The sequence below is a fragment of the Stigmatopora argus genome, chromosome 16 (assembly GCF_051989625.1).
Source record: "Stigmatopora argus isolate UIUO_Sarg chromosome 16, RoL_Sarg_1.0, whole genome shotgun sequence".
Lineage (NCBI taxonomy): Eukaryota > Metazoa > Chordata > Actinopteri > Syngnathiformes > Syngnathidae > Stigmatopora > Stigmatopora argus.
Window position 1 is genome coordinate 4492774 of NC_135402.1, and position 18572 is coordinate 4511345.

Below are 18572 nucleotides of genomic sequence, written 5' to 3' on the forward strand. Positions count from 1 at the left end.
ATGCATTCTTTTTAAATTCTTTACATTATATTTTCGAATGGAAATAAACATTACAACGAACCAGCGTTGCGTGTTTACTTGCACAACAAATATAAACAAATTGCATGTGCAATGTTTTTCCTTTTATTTTCTAAACCAAGCTAACAATGATGGCGGTAGTGAGTCCTATTTATTATTTTTGCTGTAATCCGCGAAGAAGACTGACATCTTCGACATGGCGGAATCCGAGAATCAGTCAGGTAAAACTCAGGCTGATGTTATGTTTTCTGCAAATGTCTTTCGCTTCTGATCGCCTCTTTAACATTAAGTAAGATCCAAAAGGCATGCTACGATCACATTGTATATAAACGTGTAATTGATCATTCTTCGTATAAACATCAGTACCACAAGTCTTGAGTCCACTAACTAAGCTTTTTTAAATACATGTTTAAATAGGCAGCATTTTGGTACTACTTGTTTATGTCAAATTGCATTAGTTGAACGTCTATTTGTTAAATTAGTAACGATCCATTCTAGTATGACCACCAAATTTCCATCTTAACTTCGTAATGACAGTTCAAGAATACTGACGTGCGTCTTTTTGTTTTGTTTTTGTTTTTTTATATCTGGAAAACATTCTTCATCAGTCAAATCAATGTCAGAGCTATTATTCAAATCCAGAATCCCCTTGACAAAACTAAACAAAAAAATTGCTTTGATGCGCATTATTTTTCCTCATTATTATTGCACATTTTAATGTGACTTGGTATTTTTATGAAATGTGGGTGTGTTTATTTTTTATGTATTATTATAATTATATTTTTTTGTAGGAGCCACTCCTGAGGATGGCACACTTGAGGCCACAACAAACTTTATGGTACCCAAGAAAGAAATTACTATGGTGCCTGACATGGGCAAGTGGAAGCAATCTAAGGTGAATTGCTTGTTTTAAATCTTTGCCTCACTCCACATTCACTGCCAATTTCTTTTTTTACAGGCTTATGTTGACTACGTAGGATTCATTTTGACTCTTAATGAAAGCGTAAAGGGAAAGAAACTAACCTCTGAATATAACATTTCCGAGGTATGTCTCATTAAATTATTTAACATTGTGTCTTCTGTTTCTGTACATTCACCATTGTTCTATTGTGTATTACAGACCGTGGAGAAGCTACTAGATCTTTTGGGGACTCTTGAACGATGGATAAATGAGACCCCTCCTGTAGACCAGCCATCTCGCTTTGGTAACAAAGCCTTCAGAACCTGGTTTGCTCAATTAGACCAGGTTAGTCAGCAGACACAGCCAACTTTTTATTACTGGTATTTAAAAAGCATTTGCAGGATTTGCTGTTATTTTTAAAGTGATTGTTTTTCATGCATAATGACGAAAACTAGGCTGAAAAATATTGCGTGAAAGACCCAAGTCCACAAAGCTGAACGTTGAAGCTCTTAAGATCTTTGTAGATATTTGTAAATAAATATTGTTGTTGGCAGGAAGCAGAAGCCTTGGTGTCAGCTGTGCTACCTTCTGACAAACAAGATGCAGCTCCTGAGATAGCCGTGTACCTGAAAGAGTCTGTCGGGAACTCCACCAGAATAGACTATGGAACAGGTATTGTTTTGTGTTCACAAAAAAAGGCACATATTTGCACAAATTATGGAACAGAGCTCCGATTATGAGCAGCTGTCATTTCGGTGCATTACCAAAGCTTTAAATAATAATGTTGGATCGCTAAATGTCGACTGCCGCATACAATTCAGCTTTCAAAATGTCATAAAATGACATTTTTTAAAACTCTAATCAGTGATCATGTACCATGTTTAACTTGCTTTTCCGTTCTCGTGTATATTGAAATATTCACTTCATATTTGAAATATTTTTGTTGAAATATTTAAAGGAAGGCTTGATCAAAAGTTTACTACGTTTTTTTTTTAAAGATAATAATGGAAACTTTAAGATTGCACATTTAATAACTAAAGAGACAAACTTGAGGACCCTCCTATTGTAGTTATTTAATATTACCAATAGAGTATGCTGTTGCACTGTGATTTTTCTGCTGATTGTAATTGGTTTGTGGTGAGACGGATTGCTGCTGCACTTTCCATCTTACATATATTTTTGAACAAGAATGGCACAAATTGCCCCAAGATGGTTCATGCTTCACCTAACAAGCTCACTTTCTGTATTTTATGCTCAGGATAATGAATTTGGCATTCGTTTTCTACTAACCAATGCAAACGCGCAGCCTTTTTGACTTGCTGAATCATTACAATTTACTGAAAAATTATGTACCAGTGGTTTATTTCTCGACGACATATCTGAGTCGGTCTACCGAGAAGTGCGCATTATTATCTGGTCATGCTTCATTCACTTCATGTTTTTTTTCCTCCCCTTTTCAGGTCATGAAGCTGCATTTGCTGCATTCCTCTGCTGCCTCTGTAAGGTCGGCGCTCTTAAAGTAGATGATCAGCTGGCTATAGTTTTCAAGATTTTTAACAAGTAAGTTGATGTTGTGGACTGGCTCTTTTTTTGTTTAACAAAATGCATTTTAATGGAGCCTCGATTATGATTGTGTGCTCTTTAATGACACATTTTCGAAAGATGAAAGGCTAGAGAATTACGTTCCAATACAAAGCTTTGTGTTGCTGTCCTTAAATTGCTAAAGTCCAACTCATGAGCAACTAAATAAGCATCGTTAATTTCTAGGTATCTCTCAGTGATGAGAAAGCTTCAGAAGACCTACAGAATGGAACCAGCTGGAAGCCAAGGTGTATGGGGCCTTGACGACTTCCAATTTCTACCTTTCATATGGGGAAGTTCACAATTTGTCGGTAAGATTCTCAATAGTTTTCAAAAATCTAAAGTCGTATTGCATTTTCTAGACTTCAGCAGAGCATCGTTGAACCCATGAGGAGAGTTAACATCTACCAAAATAATTTCTGACGCTTGACTATCAGGTGTTTTGCAAAAAAATAAAAAAATCAACTTATCTATGAAGCAGAACCTTGCCAAAAATGACATGCCTTATTGTTTGCTGTGATAATATACTATTGTCTGATTTGAGCCTTTGATTTTAGATTTATGATGGCATATTGCAAGGATGGGTGAAAGTAAGGTTTCTAATTACTGCCTGCAAAATACCATACTATCTCCCAGAAGTGTAGATGTTTAATTGAGGAAATGAGAAGATAAATAGCGACATCTAAAGGCGGATATCTAAAGTTGCCTCACTTTCTCCCACAGATCACCCCACCATAGAACCTCGGCACTTTGTTGATGAGAAGGTGGTAAACGAACATCAGCAAGACTACATGTTCCTAGAGTGCATCAAATTCATAAATGAGGTCAGACAAGGAAACAGTTTACATTTTCAAAAGCAACACATGTATTTGTACCATCTTTGGAGTAGCTGTATTGGCTACAAGTAAAAGAAAGAGCATGTCTAATGTGAAATTTGACTCTAAATTATATTTCTTAATGGTATCTATGAGGCACTTTCACACTTCATTACACAAACCCCACTTGTTTCATGGTAATAGCTCAGTGTATATGTAGCTTTTTACCCAACTAAATGATATACATTACTATATCTTCCCATTGGTCTGCTCAGAAGCTCTCATGAAAACATTACAACATGCAGAGCATGAGCCAAAATTGCAACGTTCTGCAATTATAAAGGGGGGAAAAATATTATTTGATACCTTAATTACATGGCTCTATTTTTTTCATGCCAATGGCCTAAATTAGTTAGTGGGTTGTTTTTAAGATGTTTTATTTTAAAAATGTATTGTCCATACCTTAATTCTTTTCTCCTCGTCTTCATTCACGTGTGGGCTTGTTTCTTCTAATTAACATACTCGTAGATAAGTTCTTCATCAATGCCCATAAATGGACATGGAACTTCTGCCTTTTGAACACACACACACACACAGTCAGAATCCAAAGGGTAAAAAAGTCGACAAAATTTAAAGACTATAACTCTACATAAACTCGACATACACATTATTGAAATTATTTGATTCCTTCATGTTCAGCATTTTAGTATAGATATAATCAAAGTATCTTTCAAATGAGGATCATTTCAGTGTTCTATTCATGCCATTTATCAATCTTTAAATTAGTCCGTTCTATTTGTGTTCCGCTATTGCATCTGTCGCTTCACCCAACTAGCGATTTTGGGGGACTAAAAATATCAATCAACAGTTGCCCTAATAATATACAGTAGCTGTTGTGAATACTTTGTAGGTCAAGAGCTAAATGCCATATTGTTCAGGAAAAAGCGGACAGGGGAAAGGCAGATGGATTCTGTTGGTAGTGTGCCAGAGCAGGAACTGCACACTTTGTTTTTGTTTTTGGGAGGAAAAGGAGGGGAGGGAAGTTAAGGGGAGGGGTCTTGGTTGAGGCATGCAACATCCTTTTCCTCCTTCCCACTCAGACACACTGCCTCCTTCCCTCATTCTCCTCCTTCCCGTTTGACCTCTTCCGCCCTCCTCGTAGTCCTGAATGGCTGCTGCTGGTGTTTCAAAGTGGCCTCTATGCTTCTCAGTATACTTCAACATTTTATGTATTCATCTGTCCACCATGGATGGACTTCTAGAACACATCTTAGTAGTCTTTTGTAGTTAAAAAGCTTTTAGAGATGCTCTTTGCTCCTTTTACTTTAGTGTATTGCAGACAGAAAATGGGAAATTGACCTATCTAAAGAACCGCTTTACACTCCGACATTGAATTAAAGCAGATAGTTGCTTCCGGATCACGTCTGCAGATCCCGACTTTCTCCTGATTGGCTAGGTCATCAGATTCCCACCAAGTGGTTAAACTATTGAGACAGGCAAGGCGGTACTGTATGACGAATGAATGAATGAACGAATGAATGAATCAGACGGAACTGTCTTGCTCCAAAGGCTGCTTATCGTTGATTCTGGGAGAGAAATTCTTGACCCACCCACTGAGCCTAACCTAGCCAATCCCATTTTTCAGTGAAATCGCAACCAAAACTGGCAAAGTAAATCTAGAAATAAAACGTAAATCAAAATAGATTTTTCCACCATGTAGTTGTATAATATGATATTAACAATGGCACTAGGAATAGCACAAACAGTCCAGATACTGGCTTTCGTTACATGGTTTCATTTGTGGAATAAAAAAAAGGCACACAACTCACAAATGCCCGTAATATGCTCTAATAATGGAATTGAAAAATGTCTTCTTTTTTCTGTCGTCCATAGATTGGCAGATAGTTTTTAAACATCATTGATTGTGACTGCCGGTTGAAAATGTCAACTTAATGGACAGAACTTCTAACATAACTTTTTAACCAACCTTTAGATCGCTTTGCATGCCGATCTCATTCTTACTTCAAATGTATTCATATTTTGTCGACTGTTGTTAGACAAACATATTGTCTCCCGGACAATATTTGTGTTTTTCACACGTTATACTTCAGCTCAATGCAAAATCAGTTTTTAATTCACACACAAGGATGTGTGTGTGTTAGTGCGTGCATGCATCAGCCTAAACATGAGTCACTTCCTTCCCCACATGCTGCTGTGAATCACTCCTTCCTCCAGGGAATACGGCTGTCTCCTCCCCCCTTTCCTCCCTCTTCCATGCCCCTCCCCCTTGTGTTCTCATGCGAGGCCATGGAAAGTCTCTAGAGCGGTGGGGGTGGAATGGAAAAAAAGAGGGGGGTTGTTAGATTGATGCCCCAGGGTCTGGGTTTAGGTTCCTTGGCTCTTGGGGAAAGATATTTGGAAAATAGAATATAACTTTATTCATTCAATTGGCCTTTTTCCCGTTTTTGGGAGATTTCCATTTTTACTTGAAGGACCTTTTCAGATTTTGGTTTTATGACTCTTACTTTCTTTAAGATCAGAACATTCCTCAAAACTTTGCAGTTTAGTAGAACCAAGACAAAGTTCTCGGAGCGTATGTGTGATGTAGTAGTTCAGGGCCTGTGACAGACTGTACTACATACATATATGCAACTAGCGAGTTCGTACTTGTCTATGCTGCAAAGTCAAGTCCTTTTGTTGGTGGCTTTGTTGGAGCTGAGCCTGCAATTTGGTTCACAAGAGTCGGTCTACTCTGCACGATGAGATAAAAGCTTGTACTGGTGCCAAGTGCAAAACATTAATTAATTACTTATTATTGTGTCACAGCATCTCAACAACAGCTTTAAAAGTTTCTTTACAAGTTACTCATGGGCAGTCAATTCTTGGATTGGGCATCTAGCGCTGTTGATGGTAGCCAATGAGTTAAACTATAAGAGGAGAAACTCTACTTTATGGGGTTTAAGTTTGGGTTTTTCTTTTTTTTTCTCAAATTCCCGATAATAGTCACTTACCCTATAAAGTTTTAATAGATGGGTGTTAGTAGTGTTCTTTGTATTTAAATGGGAATTGTTTGAAGAATGTAGAGTTGTGTTTAAATAGTACTTTGTGTTTTTAGGAATACTTTTATGTTCCTGCATTGTAACTCTTGTGTGAATTCAAGAAGAGCCATAAATGTTCCATCTATTTTTTGGTTGTTGAATTTTTCTAGATGAAGACTGGTCCATTTGCTGAGCACTCCAACCAGCTGTGGAACATCAGTGCTGTTCCTTCCTGGTCTAAAGTCAACCAGGGTCTGATCCGAATGTACAAGGCTGAGGTGAGACGACTCATTACTGCAAACTTTCTCGTCACTTTTCTAAGCATGCCGCCTGTGTGCTCATATTCACAGCTAACTTTGACACGCAGAACTGGTAGTTAGTTCCCTACTCGCTCTCCATTCAGCTGTCCAGCCTGCTTACCCCTCCCTCTTGGTTTTACCCACAGCATACACGCCTCGCTTTCTTAAAGGAGCCGCCCTACATTTACGAGCCACATGTACGTTGAATACTGTATGAGATGTCGCAGTTGGTATGCATTGACTCAGACAGAACATGTAATTCCACTAAAGGGTTGAGGTTCACACGGTTTACGACCATAGTATTTAGCCCGTACTGTCCAATTACGATATTGCATTACTATCCGTTATTTCTGACTCAGCCTGACACACTGCACCACATAGAAACATGATGTCGGGTCAGAATCTATAGATCCGAACTACAATGTTGCAAATTGAATAGAACTGAGCCAGTGTGGAAACCTGGGGACATACACATCACGAATATCTGACCATGTGTGTTGGCTTTTTCCACAACTCGTGTTAACTGTCATATGAGGCACTGGTTTTGTTGTTGTTTAGTTTTTGGTTTTTTTTTGCGGGGGGTGATGTTGACCAGAGAAGTAACAGGGGGCATGGTGAAGGCCAAAGTGTGAAGTTTATAGCCTTTGTGCTACTGTCATGTTAACATTGTTACGCATCCAATTATTTGAATATTAATGGGTGCTACTTCTTTTGCGCCTGAAAGAAACCCGTGTAAATCCTACCTGCTATGTTGTACGATAATTGGATTGGATGCACCAATTTACTGCTAATGCAGTTAATCAAGAAGGCCTTATAAGTTTCTTGCCCGTTCGCAAGTATAAAAATATTGCCAGAGACCAATTTTAATGGGGTGACTTTTCCTACCTAAAGAAATAATCATACTGTAAATTCTTATTATCCTTGATTTGCCCCATTAGAAATCCATGGATTCCATTTTCTTTAGCAAATGCCAGTTGAGTATCAAATTCGAATTAAAGTATGAATGAAATGCAGTCTTTTGTATTAAGGAAGCAGCATTTTTCTCTTATTAATTCAAAAGTCTACGAGAGAAACTGGAGGCCTGGATTGTGGCACGCAAGAGAAGAGGGAGGAAAGGGTTAAGTGAGGAACGGCGAGAATGGAATTGTGTGCGTGTGTGTGGGCGGTAGGGGGTGGGGTATGGGGGGATGTCTAAGCCTTCTCCCGCCTGCATGCCCACATCCTGTGTTTTCCAGAGCAGCCTGCGAGTCTTCCCAAAGAGCTGAGGGGCCAAACTGTCTGCCTCCCCCTCCCCCCTCTCCTTCTCCACTGCCATTCCCTTCATTAAATCCACCCCTCCCTCTCTCCCGACCTTCCTCCAAGCCTGGAGCAACCATCAGCAGACTCGCATTCCTCACTCCCTTTTGCTGGCCCCACACAAGGTTTCAGGCAGGGTTCTACTCAGCCTAGGGAAAGCGGGATCCATCGCTCCTTCCATCTGAACGCGGCTAATATTTTCAAAGGCATGAAATGACACATTTTAAGAGTTTCAAGCTTTGAATTCATTTGTGAGCTCCGATCTTTCCATCCTTAAAGGAATTGGAGCCTATTCACTGAGTTCTATATCTTTCTGAAAGATGATGTTGATGCAATGGTTTCAAATCCAAGTTCTTTATTAAGGATGCCCAGATTGCATATTTTTCCATTCGACTACACGTTATTTAATTTCGGTTATGGCACTAAGGTACTTCTCTGGTCAACATTTTGGGGCGCAGGGAGTAGCGGTTTGGTGCGGGGGGGTTGCGGCTTATAGTCCGGAAAATCCAGTAATATCACCTTTTGGCTTCCGTAAAAGAACCCATGTATCAAAAGAAACATCGCAGAGAAACAGTTTGATTTCCATTTCTTTCACACAGTTTTTTTAGACCACTAATACGCTACAAAAACTAACTACAAATCTTATACTGTTTCTGCTAACCATGGTAGTAGATCCTTTATGTTTCTGCTGTTTGTATTGTGTAGAGTACAATCAAAATGAGGCCGTTTCCACCCAACAAATACAAATTTAGCTGTTTACGTTTAGAAAATTTGATTTTTACGAGTATAAATGCTAACTTTTCAAAATTCGGGAAACAGCCACTACTCGTAAACACTGAAAGCTCCAAAATGGAGGACATGCCCAGTGCATCACATTCATTCATGACGGCTGAAAGACAGGATTGTTGTATGTGCTACTCAAAAGTAATTATCTTGATAACACTTTTCCAGCAAAGTGTACATTTACTGAGATCAGCAGCGAGTACGCTTACTCATAACTTAGATTCTCTCCATAAACCAAGAGCACACAATAAAAAAAGCACTTTCGATAAGACTGGGACGATAATAACATGATGCCTTCACACTTTTAGGAGTGGTATTTTGCTCACGGGGTCTTCAACTGGAAATTTTGATCCGATCTGTGAGCAACTTTCCAAACACACAATAAAACTAACATTGTTCCTACCAGTTTCAACGGAACTAAAACATTTTCCTGACACCCTTTTTGTTCTTTCACAGTATTCGTTCATTTGGGTTTTTTCCCTCAATACAATGTGATTGGAGGAAAACCTAAAAAGCAAGCAAGTATAGTTCCGCCGATACCAAATGAAAATATATGTACTTGTGAAATTGCGTTTTTTTTCATGATGACATCTGATTTTCAATGGACAGCGCCTGTACGTTACTTTTACTGTGTGAGATGAGTCATATCATCCACATTGTTTTGAATGGTACTAAACTGTAAGGACTCAGTATGAGTTGGCACATTCAATGACTCAATGGTTTTTCACAACCAGTTAACAGCAGCTTCCCCAAAACTCCAGAAGTGACCACGTTCCTTTTCTGAAAGACCTTCTGAATTGAACTGCTTCTGACCCTGTTCAAAATTAAATCCAGGGTTTTGAGTTTTTAGAGGTCCACTTCTGAGCTTCTGTTGTATTTTGCAGTGGCCGCTTCATTTGTTGACGCCAATTATATTCCACTTGACGCTTATCTTTTTACAGTGAATGGCTGATTACTATTTGTTTTTGGTGAATTAATTATAAAACTTAATCCTACCAAATTATGTACATACCTTTGAGAAAGTTCTGGATCTGGATTTCATTTAAGGCCAGCATGGTCACTTGCAGTCTTCCAGTAGCATCGATTTAGGCAGGAATGGAGTGACTCCCACTACACTGAGAATGGAATAACACAAAAATCAGAGTATGAATGTCAGTTACATTGTTTGACTATTCCGCAGCAATTTTCTTGTTAACATGAATCTATTTGCAACTATTTTTTTAGTGTTTGGAGAAATTTCCAGTAATCCAGCACTTCAAATTTGGCAGCCTGCTGTCGATCCAGCCATCCAAACCTTGATTAATTCAAGGAATACAACAGAACGACCAAAGTCCCAGCACATCAGATCAACCGTTTTCCCCCTTTTGTCGGACATCGTCTCGTACAGCACCGCAGATCTTGGACACAAGCACCATTCTCCCCAAACGTGCTCCGAAAATGCGATTTGAGTGTCCGGAGCACATACGTTGACCGCTCAGATGCTGTCACAGAACGTACTTTTTTTTTCCTGATATTCAAACTCCCTCACTGCTGTTGAGTTCCAAATTGAATGGAAAAGGGTGTGAGGCCCTCCACCAATGCGCTCTCAACCACATCCAGATGTTGGAGTCACAAGCAAACGATTTTTCTCGCATCCGTGTAAGAGCGGCCAGTTTGTGGCCCGAGCAATTAAGTTGTGAATCGGTTGAAACCGTCCATGTGTTATGGATTTTTATTTTAAGAACATCTTTCTATCATTTTTGTATTTATATCCTGAACAGACTCTGATTTTGGAACGGATACATTTCCTTCAAATTCGCGGTGATGGCCAGAGTAAAAGAACTTGGTCAATGGTTTGAATATGTCCTAAGAAATATTTTGTGTACTGTACTTTTATTTAAGTGCTTTCACAGCCGAATATTTGCGTCTCTTTATCAACGTCATGTCTGCGTTTCAAGCACAATAATTGGTCTTTAAATAAAAAAAGACATCATTGGTTTAGCTTTTTTTTAAAGTTTATTTTGATGAAAGATTCATCTCTGTTTTGGTTACCGATGCCTGATAAAATGATGTTGCCAAAGTTATTGATGTCTGTTGAAAAATCTAAAGGGTTAACGTTCGCAAGACTGCATTTCTTCTGTTTATTTTCACCTTAACTTTTCCTTGATTTAATAAAAATTTTGTGTCTGCAACTAAGGTCGTTCGACTGAATCCTAGACTTTTAATTCAAAAGACTAAATGAAGCTATTCTCGCAAACCTGCATCCATGTTTTAAGAAAAGCAAAAACGAGGTGAATCTTGACATCGTTTGTTTTGGCCCAAAATGTTTTTCATTTGTCATTTTAAACAAGTGTGACTCCCCTTACCAAAAATCGCAAATCCCCAATTCCTGCGCCGAAGCTTATTTTTTCCCCTCACACAATGAGCCCTTTTAAAGATGGAGGTGGAAATCCCCACACGTGGAGGCTGTTAGACCGCAGCGAGTAGCAAGCGGCCCAAACATTATTATAGGACTTTCAACCAGTCGGCAACACTTGTCTAATTGCTGGTTTTTTAATCGAATTCATTGAAACTTTTGTCTTTGAGACACAGGTGAGATATTTTACAAGAAAATCACAAATTCTTCCCTTTTCATTCACAGAAAGCAGTTGTGCATTCAGTAGCATTCTCTCTCTTACATATGTATTGAAAAATGAGGAATTAAACCTCCGTTTGCTCAAAACTTGTGTCTAACCTGTGCTGCTCATTTAATAAAACATATTAAAATAGCTTTTTTGCTGGTATACTGCTTGAGATTTGAGTCTGCAAACCTAAGGTGTTGACAACCATGCTACTACCTGAGCCAAGGCTATTTATAGTTCTTTCTTGTTGAAGGATAGTTTGGTGTTGGGCTTTGTTGAAGCATCGCAATCAGATGATCTAACATTTTCCTTCACTCTTTTTAAAGTAGCAAATGTATTATGGCTAGCGAGATTTGTGGGGTCAACACATCTGAGACGAATAAGCGTTTTTTTTGCCTTGTTTAAAAGAATGTTAGGAATGGAGTAGCTGCAATGACTTGGACCGACATGTCAGGTCTTGAAACAGTGACTTTAAAGGAGGAAGCTTCTGAAATTGAACAGCAGAGGAAAATCAAGATGTTCTGGAGAAGTTACTTTGACTCTTTGAGTACGTTCAATTCTATTAATGTCCGACTTTTGTCTAGAGTTGATCAATCTTTCAATTGTACCTTTTTATGACGTGTAATGTGGCAATCATTCCTACATTTCCTATAACGCTTAACCTCAAAGGGGTCTCAGGGGGTGATGGAGCTTATCCCAGCTAGTTTTAGCCAATTATTTGCCTTTTTTTCACTGTAAATACGTTCCCTTTTTATTTTTTTATTTTTTTACTGCACTGATCTCACATCCAAACTCTAATATTCTTGGCACATAAACTCTAAAATACAGCACTTATTGTTCATTAACATGATCTTCCTGTTAATATAATGTTGAAAAGGAAACAAGCGTGCATATTTGTCTAATGATTTTAACAGCAACTCATCAGTAAGTCTCACAACATGAAACAATTCATGCTTCAAAGTGCCATCATGCATTTCTTAAACCTCGTTGTTTTGAAATTTTGTCCATCGTTCTCTTATTATGTGCAAATAAGGGCAAGCATATTCTCTGAAATTATGCAAATGACCTTGGCCTAGTTTCTCAAATTCTGTTTGGGGGTGTGTTACTGAATATTCAACAACATGCAGCCTATTATGGGCTTTTTTTGTACTAGCCTAGGTGAGGATTGTATTTTTTTACTATGACTAGACGGCTCCACCTTCCAAGTGAACTAGAGTCAAAAGGATTCTCTAATTTAGCTACTTTAGGGTGATGACTGTTTTACTTTCTTCCCTCCCACATTTCACATATGAAATGGCATTTGAAGAGTAACGTGTCTCGAAGTGTGAATGGTTGGTTTGTTGTTGTTATTTGTGTGTGTGTGTGTGCGTGATTTCCTTCAGATGGCTGGCGGCAACTTTGTCAAAATGTGCTCTACTCAGACGTGAGCATTTGTCTGTCCTCTTATTGGTTGGTTGACTAATAACCCATTTGTGACAATCATTTCTTTTGCTTTTCTTTTTTCATTTCCCAAATCTCAGCCTTTAAGCGTAACTTACCATAACCAAAAGAGCGACCTACAACTGCCTGTCCGCCACCTATAGGACTGGAGAAACACATCATTGCTCACTATCTCCGACAGTTGGATGATGGCAAGGTTCTGTGTGATTTTCCTCTCACATACAATTCCACACTAGCCACAACTCTACAATTGACCAATTGCTTTTTCATCAGGCAGGCTTTGCTGTGCATCCCATCTCTCAGACCGATGACCTGTCCGATCTCTACTGCCACAGTCTGACTCCCCCCTCCCAGTGCACCTATTCCATACAAACCAGAACCCCCCGCCCCTCTCAGCCGCACACACGCACACACCCTCCTCCTGCTGTCACATGTGGTCTTTGCAACCCCCAACACAACCCCATCTCCTAACAAAGCATCACCCCCTCCTCTCCTCCTCCTGCTATGCCCCACCCCCACACCACCCCTCCTGAGCCCCCCACCCCCGCAACGTAGAAGCAACCCCCCCTCGTCGTCACCGTGCCACCTGGTATTGTCCTTTTGTCACAAAATTAAAAAATATATATATACATGTAGTATATATATATGTATATATATGCACATATACATATACGTACATATATATATATGTATACATATATATGAATACATATACATATATATATGTATATATATATATATATATATATATATATATATATATATATATATATATATATATATATATATATATATATACACGATATACGCATCATACAAAAAACACACAAACAGCTACATACATATTTACTTACTTGATGTACTTTATACGACATCAGTGAATGCCAGCCTACTCCAAACCAGATGGTGGTGCACTATAAAACAAAAGCATGGAAGTGTCGTTAAAATAAGAACGACCTGCTGAATTGTGTTTCATTTAATATTCATGTATTGGTTGCTCAGATTCCCAGTATGACCCTCTAACAAGTTTGTTATTAGCATTATTATGGTTGGTTTTGCAGGGAAGCTGCACAGTTTAGGGAGCAAAGTGCAATTGCGAGGGATGTCATGTGTTGTGGTAAATTGCCGCCTTCCCATTCAAGTAGCAGAAAAACCAGCCCAGAGGAGGACGTAAGAAGGAGGAAAGGCTAGGAGAGGTGTAGATTAGGAGGGTGAGTTTGAGGGAGGGCCTGTCAGAGGTGCTTCTTCTCTGCATACAGAGCCCTGTGATCAGCATTCATTGATTTTAAAGAACACCACCAAGTGGCATACTGCAGAGATAACAGGACTCAATATTTTTTTAAAAGAGGGAATTTCCCCTCCTGCATTTCTACATGTCATGATTGCAACAATTATTGCATCTGAAACAAAAAAAATGATGACATAAGTCTTGAATCGTGAATTAATTATGACAAATGCGCTGTAGGCAAGACGAGATGAAATTTGAACTTGTGTTGGAGAAGAAACCAATGCAACAATTTGATTTTGAATGAGCAGTCAATTTATTTGAAGTCTTTGGGAAGTTTTTATGTTCAAAAGGGGAAAAAAATTTCAGGCCTAAAATGCAAAGTTTGCTGCTATCTCTTCATCGGAGTGTTATTTTGTTCCGCTCAGCTTTTATGAAGATCATCATGACATGTGACCCAACTATGGAACATTTTTTAATGCAAGAAAACAATATACTGTTCATAATCCATTGCGGTGGAAGCGATGAACTACGTAACTGTATAACTAATTTGATTCAAAAACCTTTACCCTTTTTTGTTAGATGTCTTTAGTTAGCACTGATACTGTTACTTATGGTTTGATGCTATACTTGTGATGGATTCCTGATTTACCTTTGTAAGTTAATATCACTATGAATTTAGAACTGTTGGAGCTAATCACTAGTTAGGAGTTCAGTATGCCCTAAATTAAGGACCCGAAATTTTGACACAGTGAAAGTGAAACTTGAGCCTGAGGAACTACTGCTTCTAGTGATTTTTAAATGACTACTGTGATTTTTGCACTATAAGGGACACCTGGCTGTAAGCCATAACCCTGGAATTTGCTAAGAAAATTCTATTCCTTCATTTATGAGATGCACTGGACTACAAGATGTACAAGTTTACAGTGTTTTGTGAAACCTATTGTAATTACTATTCCAAATCACACTGAAATCCAGTCACTGGTAATAATTCACTAATGAGGTGTGAAAGTAGTCATCAGTGATAGGCTGCTGTGAAAATAAGTGGCCGTGTGAATATTTTATTAGGAGTAACCCTTTTTTTTACTTGTACCTCTAAAAAATCTAATTAGGGTCCGTTATGTATAGTGGTTAATACAGCTGTTGTTAAACTTAAACATCAAAAGTCATCGTAGAATGAAATTCACAAAATAAGTCTGTTTTCATGATTGAATAAGTCTCACAATATGCTCCTAAATATTGGAATTTATTGAATGACTTCATAGATTATTACTTTTATCCTGTTACTTTCCCAAAACACCTACTAACATTTGCTAAACCTTAAATTAAACACTTTTAAATAGTGTTGTATGTCTGACTCTAAAGAGATATGTGTAAGAAAACAGGACTTTTAGTCACACTTGAGATTATTGTTTTTTTATTATTATTAAGATTATACTTTTTTTTTTACAAATACTTTCTGCAACAGTTTTACCTGGCAATATACAATTTTAAGCAGAAAAATACAAGAATAGCAACAAAATATGTAGAGAATGATAGAATACTCTCTTTATTTTGGTACACATAGTGCTCATAAAGCTAATGCATGGATTTTCAGGTTATGGCTAATAATGAGTTTGCCTTTTTAAAACAAAAGGACTAACATAATTCATTTACAAAACAAAGTGAAAGTCACAAAACCAAGACATTTTGGAATCATGTATGTATGACCTTGAACAGTTGAACTGACAGGATTAATCATGGTGGACTGTATGTCAAACTCCCAGTGTAACTATTTCCTATCAGGATTTGATTGTTGTCACTTCTCTGTCTTTTTGTACCCCCAAAAGAGTTTGTGATGTTTGTTCCACAATAAGAAGAAACTGCTCAGAATGTGCAAGGTCCATTTGGAGAAGGAAAAAAAGAATAAAAGATGAGTGTGAGCCAAAGAGAGGACAGCAGACATTCAGTCACTTTCGTTAAACTCGCTATTTCTGACAATAGCTTGTAGTGTGCATTTGTTTTTAAGGCAACGTCGACTATCAGACTCCTCCACGTGTGTGTATCCCACTGATATATGACAAGACTCCTATACTCATTCATTTCTCAGCGTTTAAATATCTGTCTTTTCCTGCAAAAATAAAGTTCTTTCCGCTCTGACCTTGTCGGGGTAAATGGGCTCAATTACCCCCGATTAGAAAAAGTGCGAGTGATGTCATTCAGTATACACAAATGATGAGGTATAATTCTTCATCCCTTCATTGCCTGTAGTCAATACACTGAGGTTACAAACATCTCGGTTCATCCGTAGTGCCTGGTTAATGGAGGTCGTTAATACCTTGGTTATCTGTGGTTCAAATGGCATTCAGTTTTAACCAACCGTCTACCAGCACATGTTCTGCAGATACACACACGTATCGCATGAAGCCCGCCTTATTCCACGGACTCATAACACGATACGGAACACTATATTGGCCCTTGGCAGTATGTTCTTGAATGGTTCCGATTCAGTTCTACAACCTTGAGAGAACATGTAGTATGATGAGATTGACTTGCTCAAGGTTCCTGACAACTTTCCATCATAATGTTGTCAGAGGACATTCCCTGCCCTTTTCAAATGTCTCCATCTACAGAACATTTGCAGAACCACCCTGCCTGTTTTTTTTCTTGTCACCACAACTCGTTTGCTCACATTTGGGAGCTCCCTAGGTTGCTGAATAAATTAGACGAGTTTAAAGCATCTGTCTCCATCACGGTCATGTGGGAATAAACATGTTGAGCCCGATCTCCCCTTGAGGAAAAGATCTCGTTGGCTTCAAAACGCCACGATGGCACGAGTCCACGCTCCCAGACCGGCCAGTGCCTGTTTGCTACAGATCTGCTCCAAGTCCGCCTGCCTGCTCAGCAGCCCCGTGAAGCCCGATCCGAAGATGGAGATCAGGTTGGAGATGTTGGAAGTGTCCGTGTAGTCCGGGTTACAGTAGGCGTACTCTTCGCGTTTCGCCCGTTTGCGTGAAACGGAAAAATCCGTCATCTCCTCCACGTCGCCCAAGCAGCACTCAAAGTCAACCTTCCGTTTCTTGCCGGGCGACTGCGCGCCCTGGCCGGCGTGGAGCGCGTCGCAGCAGCACTCCTGGTGGAGGTAGCCGTTTTCCACCGTGGTCACAACGTGCGTGTCCAAGTCCAGCACGGTGGTTTTGTTGCAGTGCGTGGGCTTGTTCGGTTCGCAGTGGGACGCGTTGGAGACCTCCATGCAGCAGCTTCTATAGTAAGAAGGCTCCGCGTCTTTGCAGACGTCCCCCGGTGAGGCGCAGCCGGAGACTGCGCTCGCCGGGCGGCCGTGGAGAGTCGCCTCGTCGCCGCCGCCGCCAACGCCAACGCCGCAGCAAGCGGCCGGCGTCTGCTCCTCGTTCTCGGCGTCCTCCGCATCCAGATCCAAGGGGTTGAGCTCCTGGATCTCGTTGCAAACCGTCATCATCTCTTCGTATTGCTGCATCCTGTAGATTTCCGCGTATTTCTCCTTAATGTAAAGCTGTCTGGCGTTCCTCAGCACGTAGGAGACCAGCAGGTTTTTGTGCAGCTTGATGCCACCCCTCTGAGTCCTGGAGTTGTGGATCTTCATGAGAGAAATGGAGATCAAGCTCTGCGCGTCAACGGCGCATTCCATGGTGTTGATCATAATGATGTTCCTTCAGCCAAACTTGGACTTCCAACTAACTCAGGAAGGTTCTTTCGGACTGAGGAGAAAGCTTCAAGTAAGCTCCGTGAAGAAACATTGAGAAGCAAGCTTCGTCCTCTGAGCGCAAACTGGCAATCATTTGCAGATGTTGTGAAACCACAATATATATATAGCAAGGAAGGTGTCCCGCCTCCATCCGTGCCAGCCAACCAAAGGACTAGAATTGGGTGATGGAGGTGCCTCGATGCTGGAATAGTGTCACTACCGACCAATCAGCTTCTGGCGGTTCCTCTGTTCCATTCAAATTCCACCCAGGCTGTCGAACAGGAATGTCCTCATTTCAGCTGTCCCATAACTGAAACTTCCAAGAAGCAGAAGCTTCCTCGTCGTTGGCTATTTACAAACCGGCTGTTCCGGGTAGATGTGGAACAACAAATCCAACCACATCGCAACTTATTCTGAATATTCATATCTATTGTTCTATTTGTGAACATCAAAGTGTAGACACGAGCTAATATGGAAATTATCTTTATAGACTAATGAGACATTTTAATTGTTGTAATCAGCATTATATTTCACTTTGTCGGCTCAAATTCGTAAACGAACGTTTACTTAACATAAGTGTACGTTTGACTGAGGGGTACCATTGATGGCAATAGAAGTCCAATTCATTTCGACAGGGAGGGGTGGTAGCGAACATTCACTGCCAGTCGCTCCCAGTTGAAACAGAATGTATTTCTATCCTTGTCACTGGCAGGGTTAAGATATTATGAACTGTAGTGAATAATGATTTAAACCTGAATTTTCTGTATGTACGTATCTTGCCTGAATAAGATGTCCAAAAGTTTTACAATAGTTGGCCATTTTTACCATTCAGTTAACTCATTATCTGCCAATGACAGAGATGAAGGTCCAATC

At 39.6% G+C, this 18572-nt stretch overlaps 2 protein-coding genes and 1 long non-coding RNA gene across 4 annotated transcripts; 1 reads left to right on the forward strand and 2 right to left on the reverse strand.

The window, feature by feature from the left end:
* Window positions 1–99: 99 nt before the first annotated feature.
* ptpa (protein phosphatase 2 phosphatase activator) lies at window positions 100–10902 on the forward strand. Of its 2 annotated transcripts, XM_077622857.1 has the most exons (10): window positions 101–239; window positions 810–913; window positions 977–1063; window positions 1139–1264; window positions 1474–1591; window positions 2380–2479; window positions 2687–2811; window positions 3224–3324; window positions 6524–6631; window positions 9956–10902. In XM_077622857.1, exons 1-10 carry the CDS (start codon window positions 215–217, stop codon window positions 10028–10030), a joined length of 969 nt encoding a protein of 322 aa, XP_077478983.1. In that variant the 5' UTR covers window positions 101–214; the 3' UTR covers window positions 10031–10902. The 2 variants fall into 2 exon arrangements, with proteins under 2 accessions (XP_077478982.1, XP_077478983.1); XM_077622856.1 differs by having other exon boundaries at window positions 100–239; window positions 977–1264.
* Window positions 3775–13814, reverse strand: LOC144090931 (uncharacterized). Its single transcript, XR_013305543.1, has 3 exons — window positions 13626–13814; window positions 9744–9846; window positions 3775–3887 (listed from the first exon to the last, which is right to left on the reverse strand). It is a non-coding gene; the product is annotated as an uncharacterized LOC144090931 (long non-coding RNA).
* Window positions 13815–15396: 1582 nt separating this feature from the next.
* On the reverse strand, window positions 15397–17828 carry ier5l (immediate early response 5-like). Its single transcript, XM_077623691.1, has one exon. It carries the CDS (start codon window positions 17652–17654, stop codon window positions 16791–16793), a length of 864 nt encoding a protein of 287 aa, XP_077479817.1. The 5' UTR covers window positions 17655–17828; the 3' UTR covers window positions 15397–16790.
* Window positions 17829–18572: the final 744 nt, after the last annotated feature.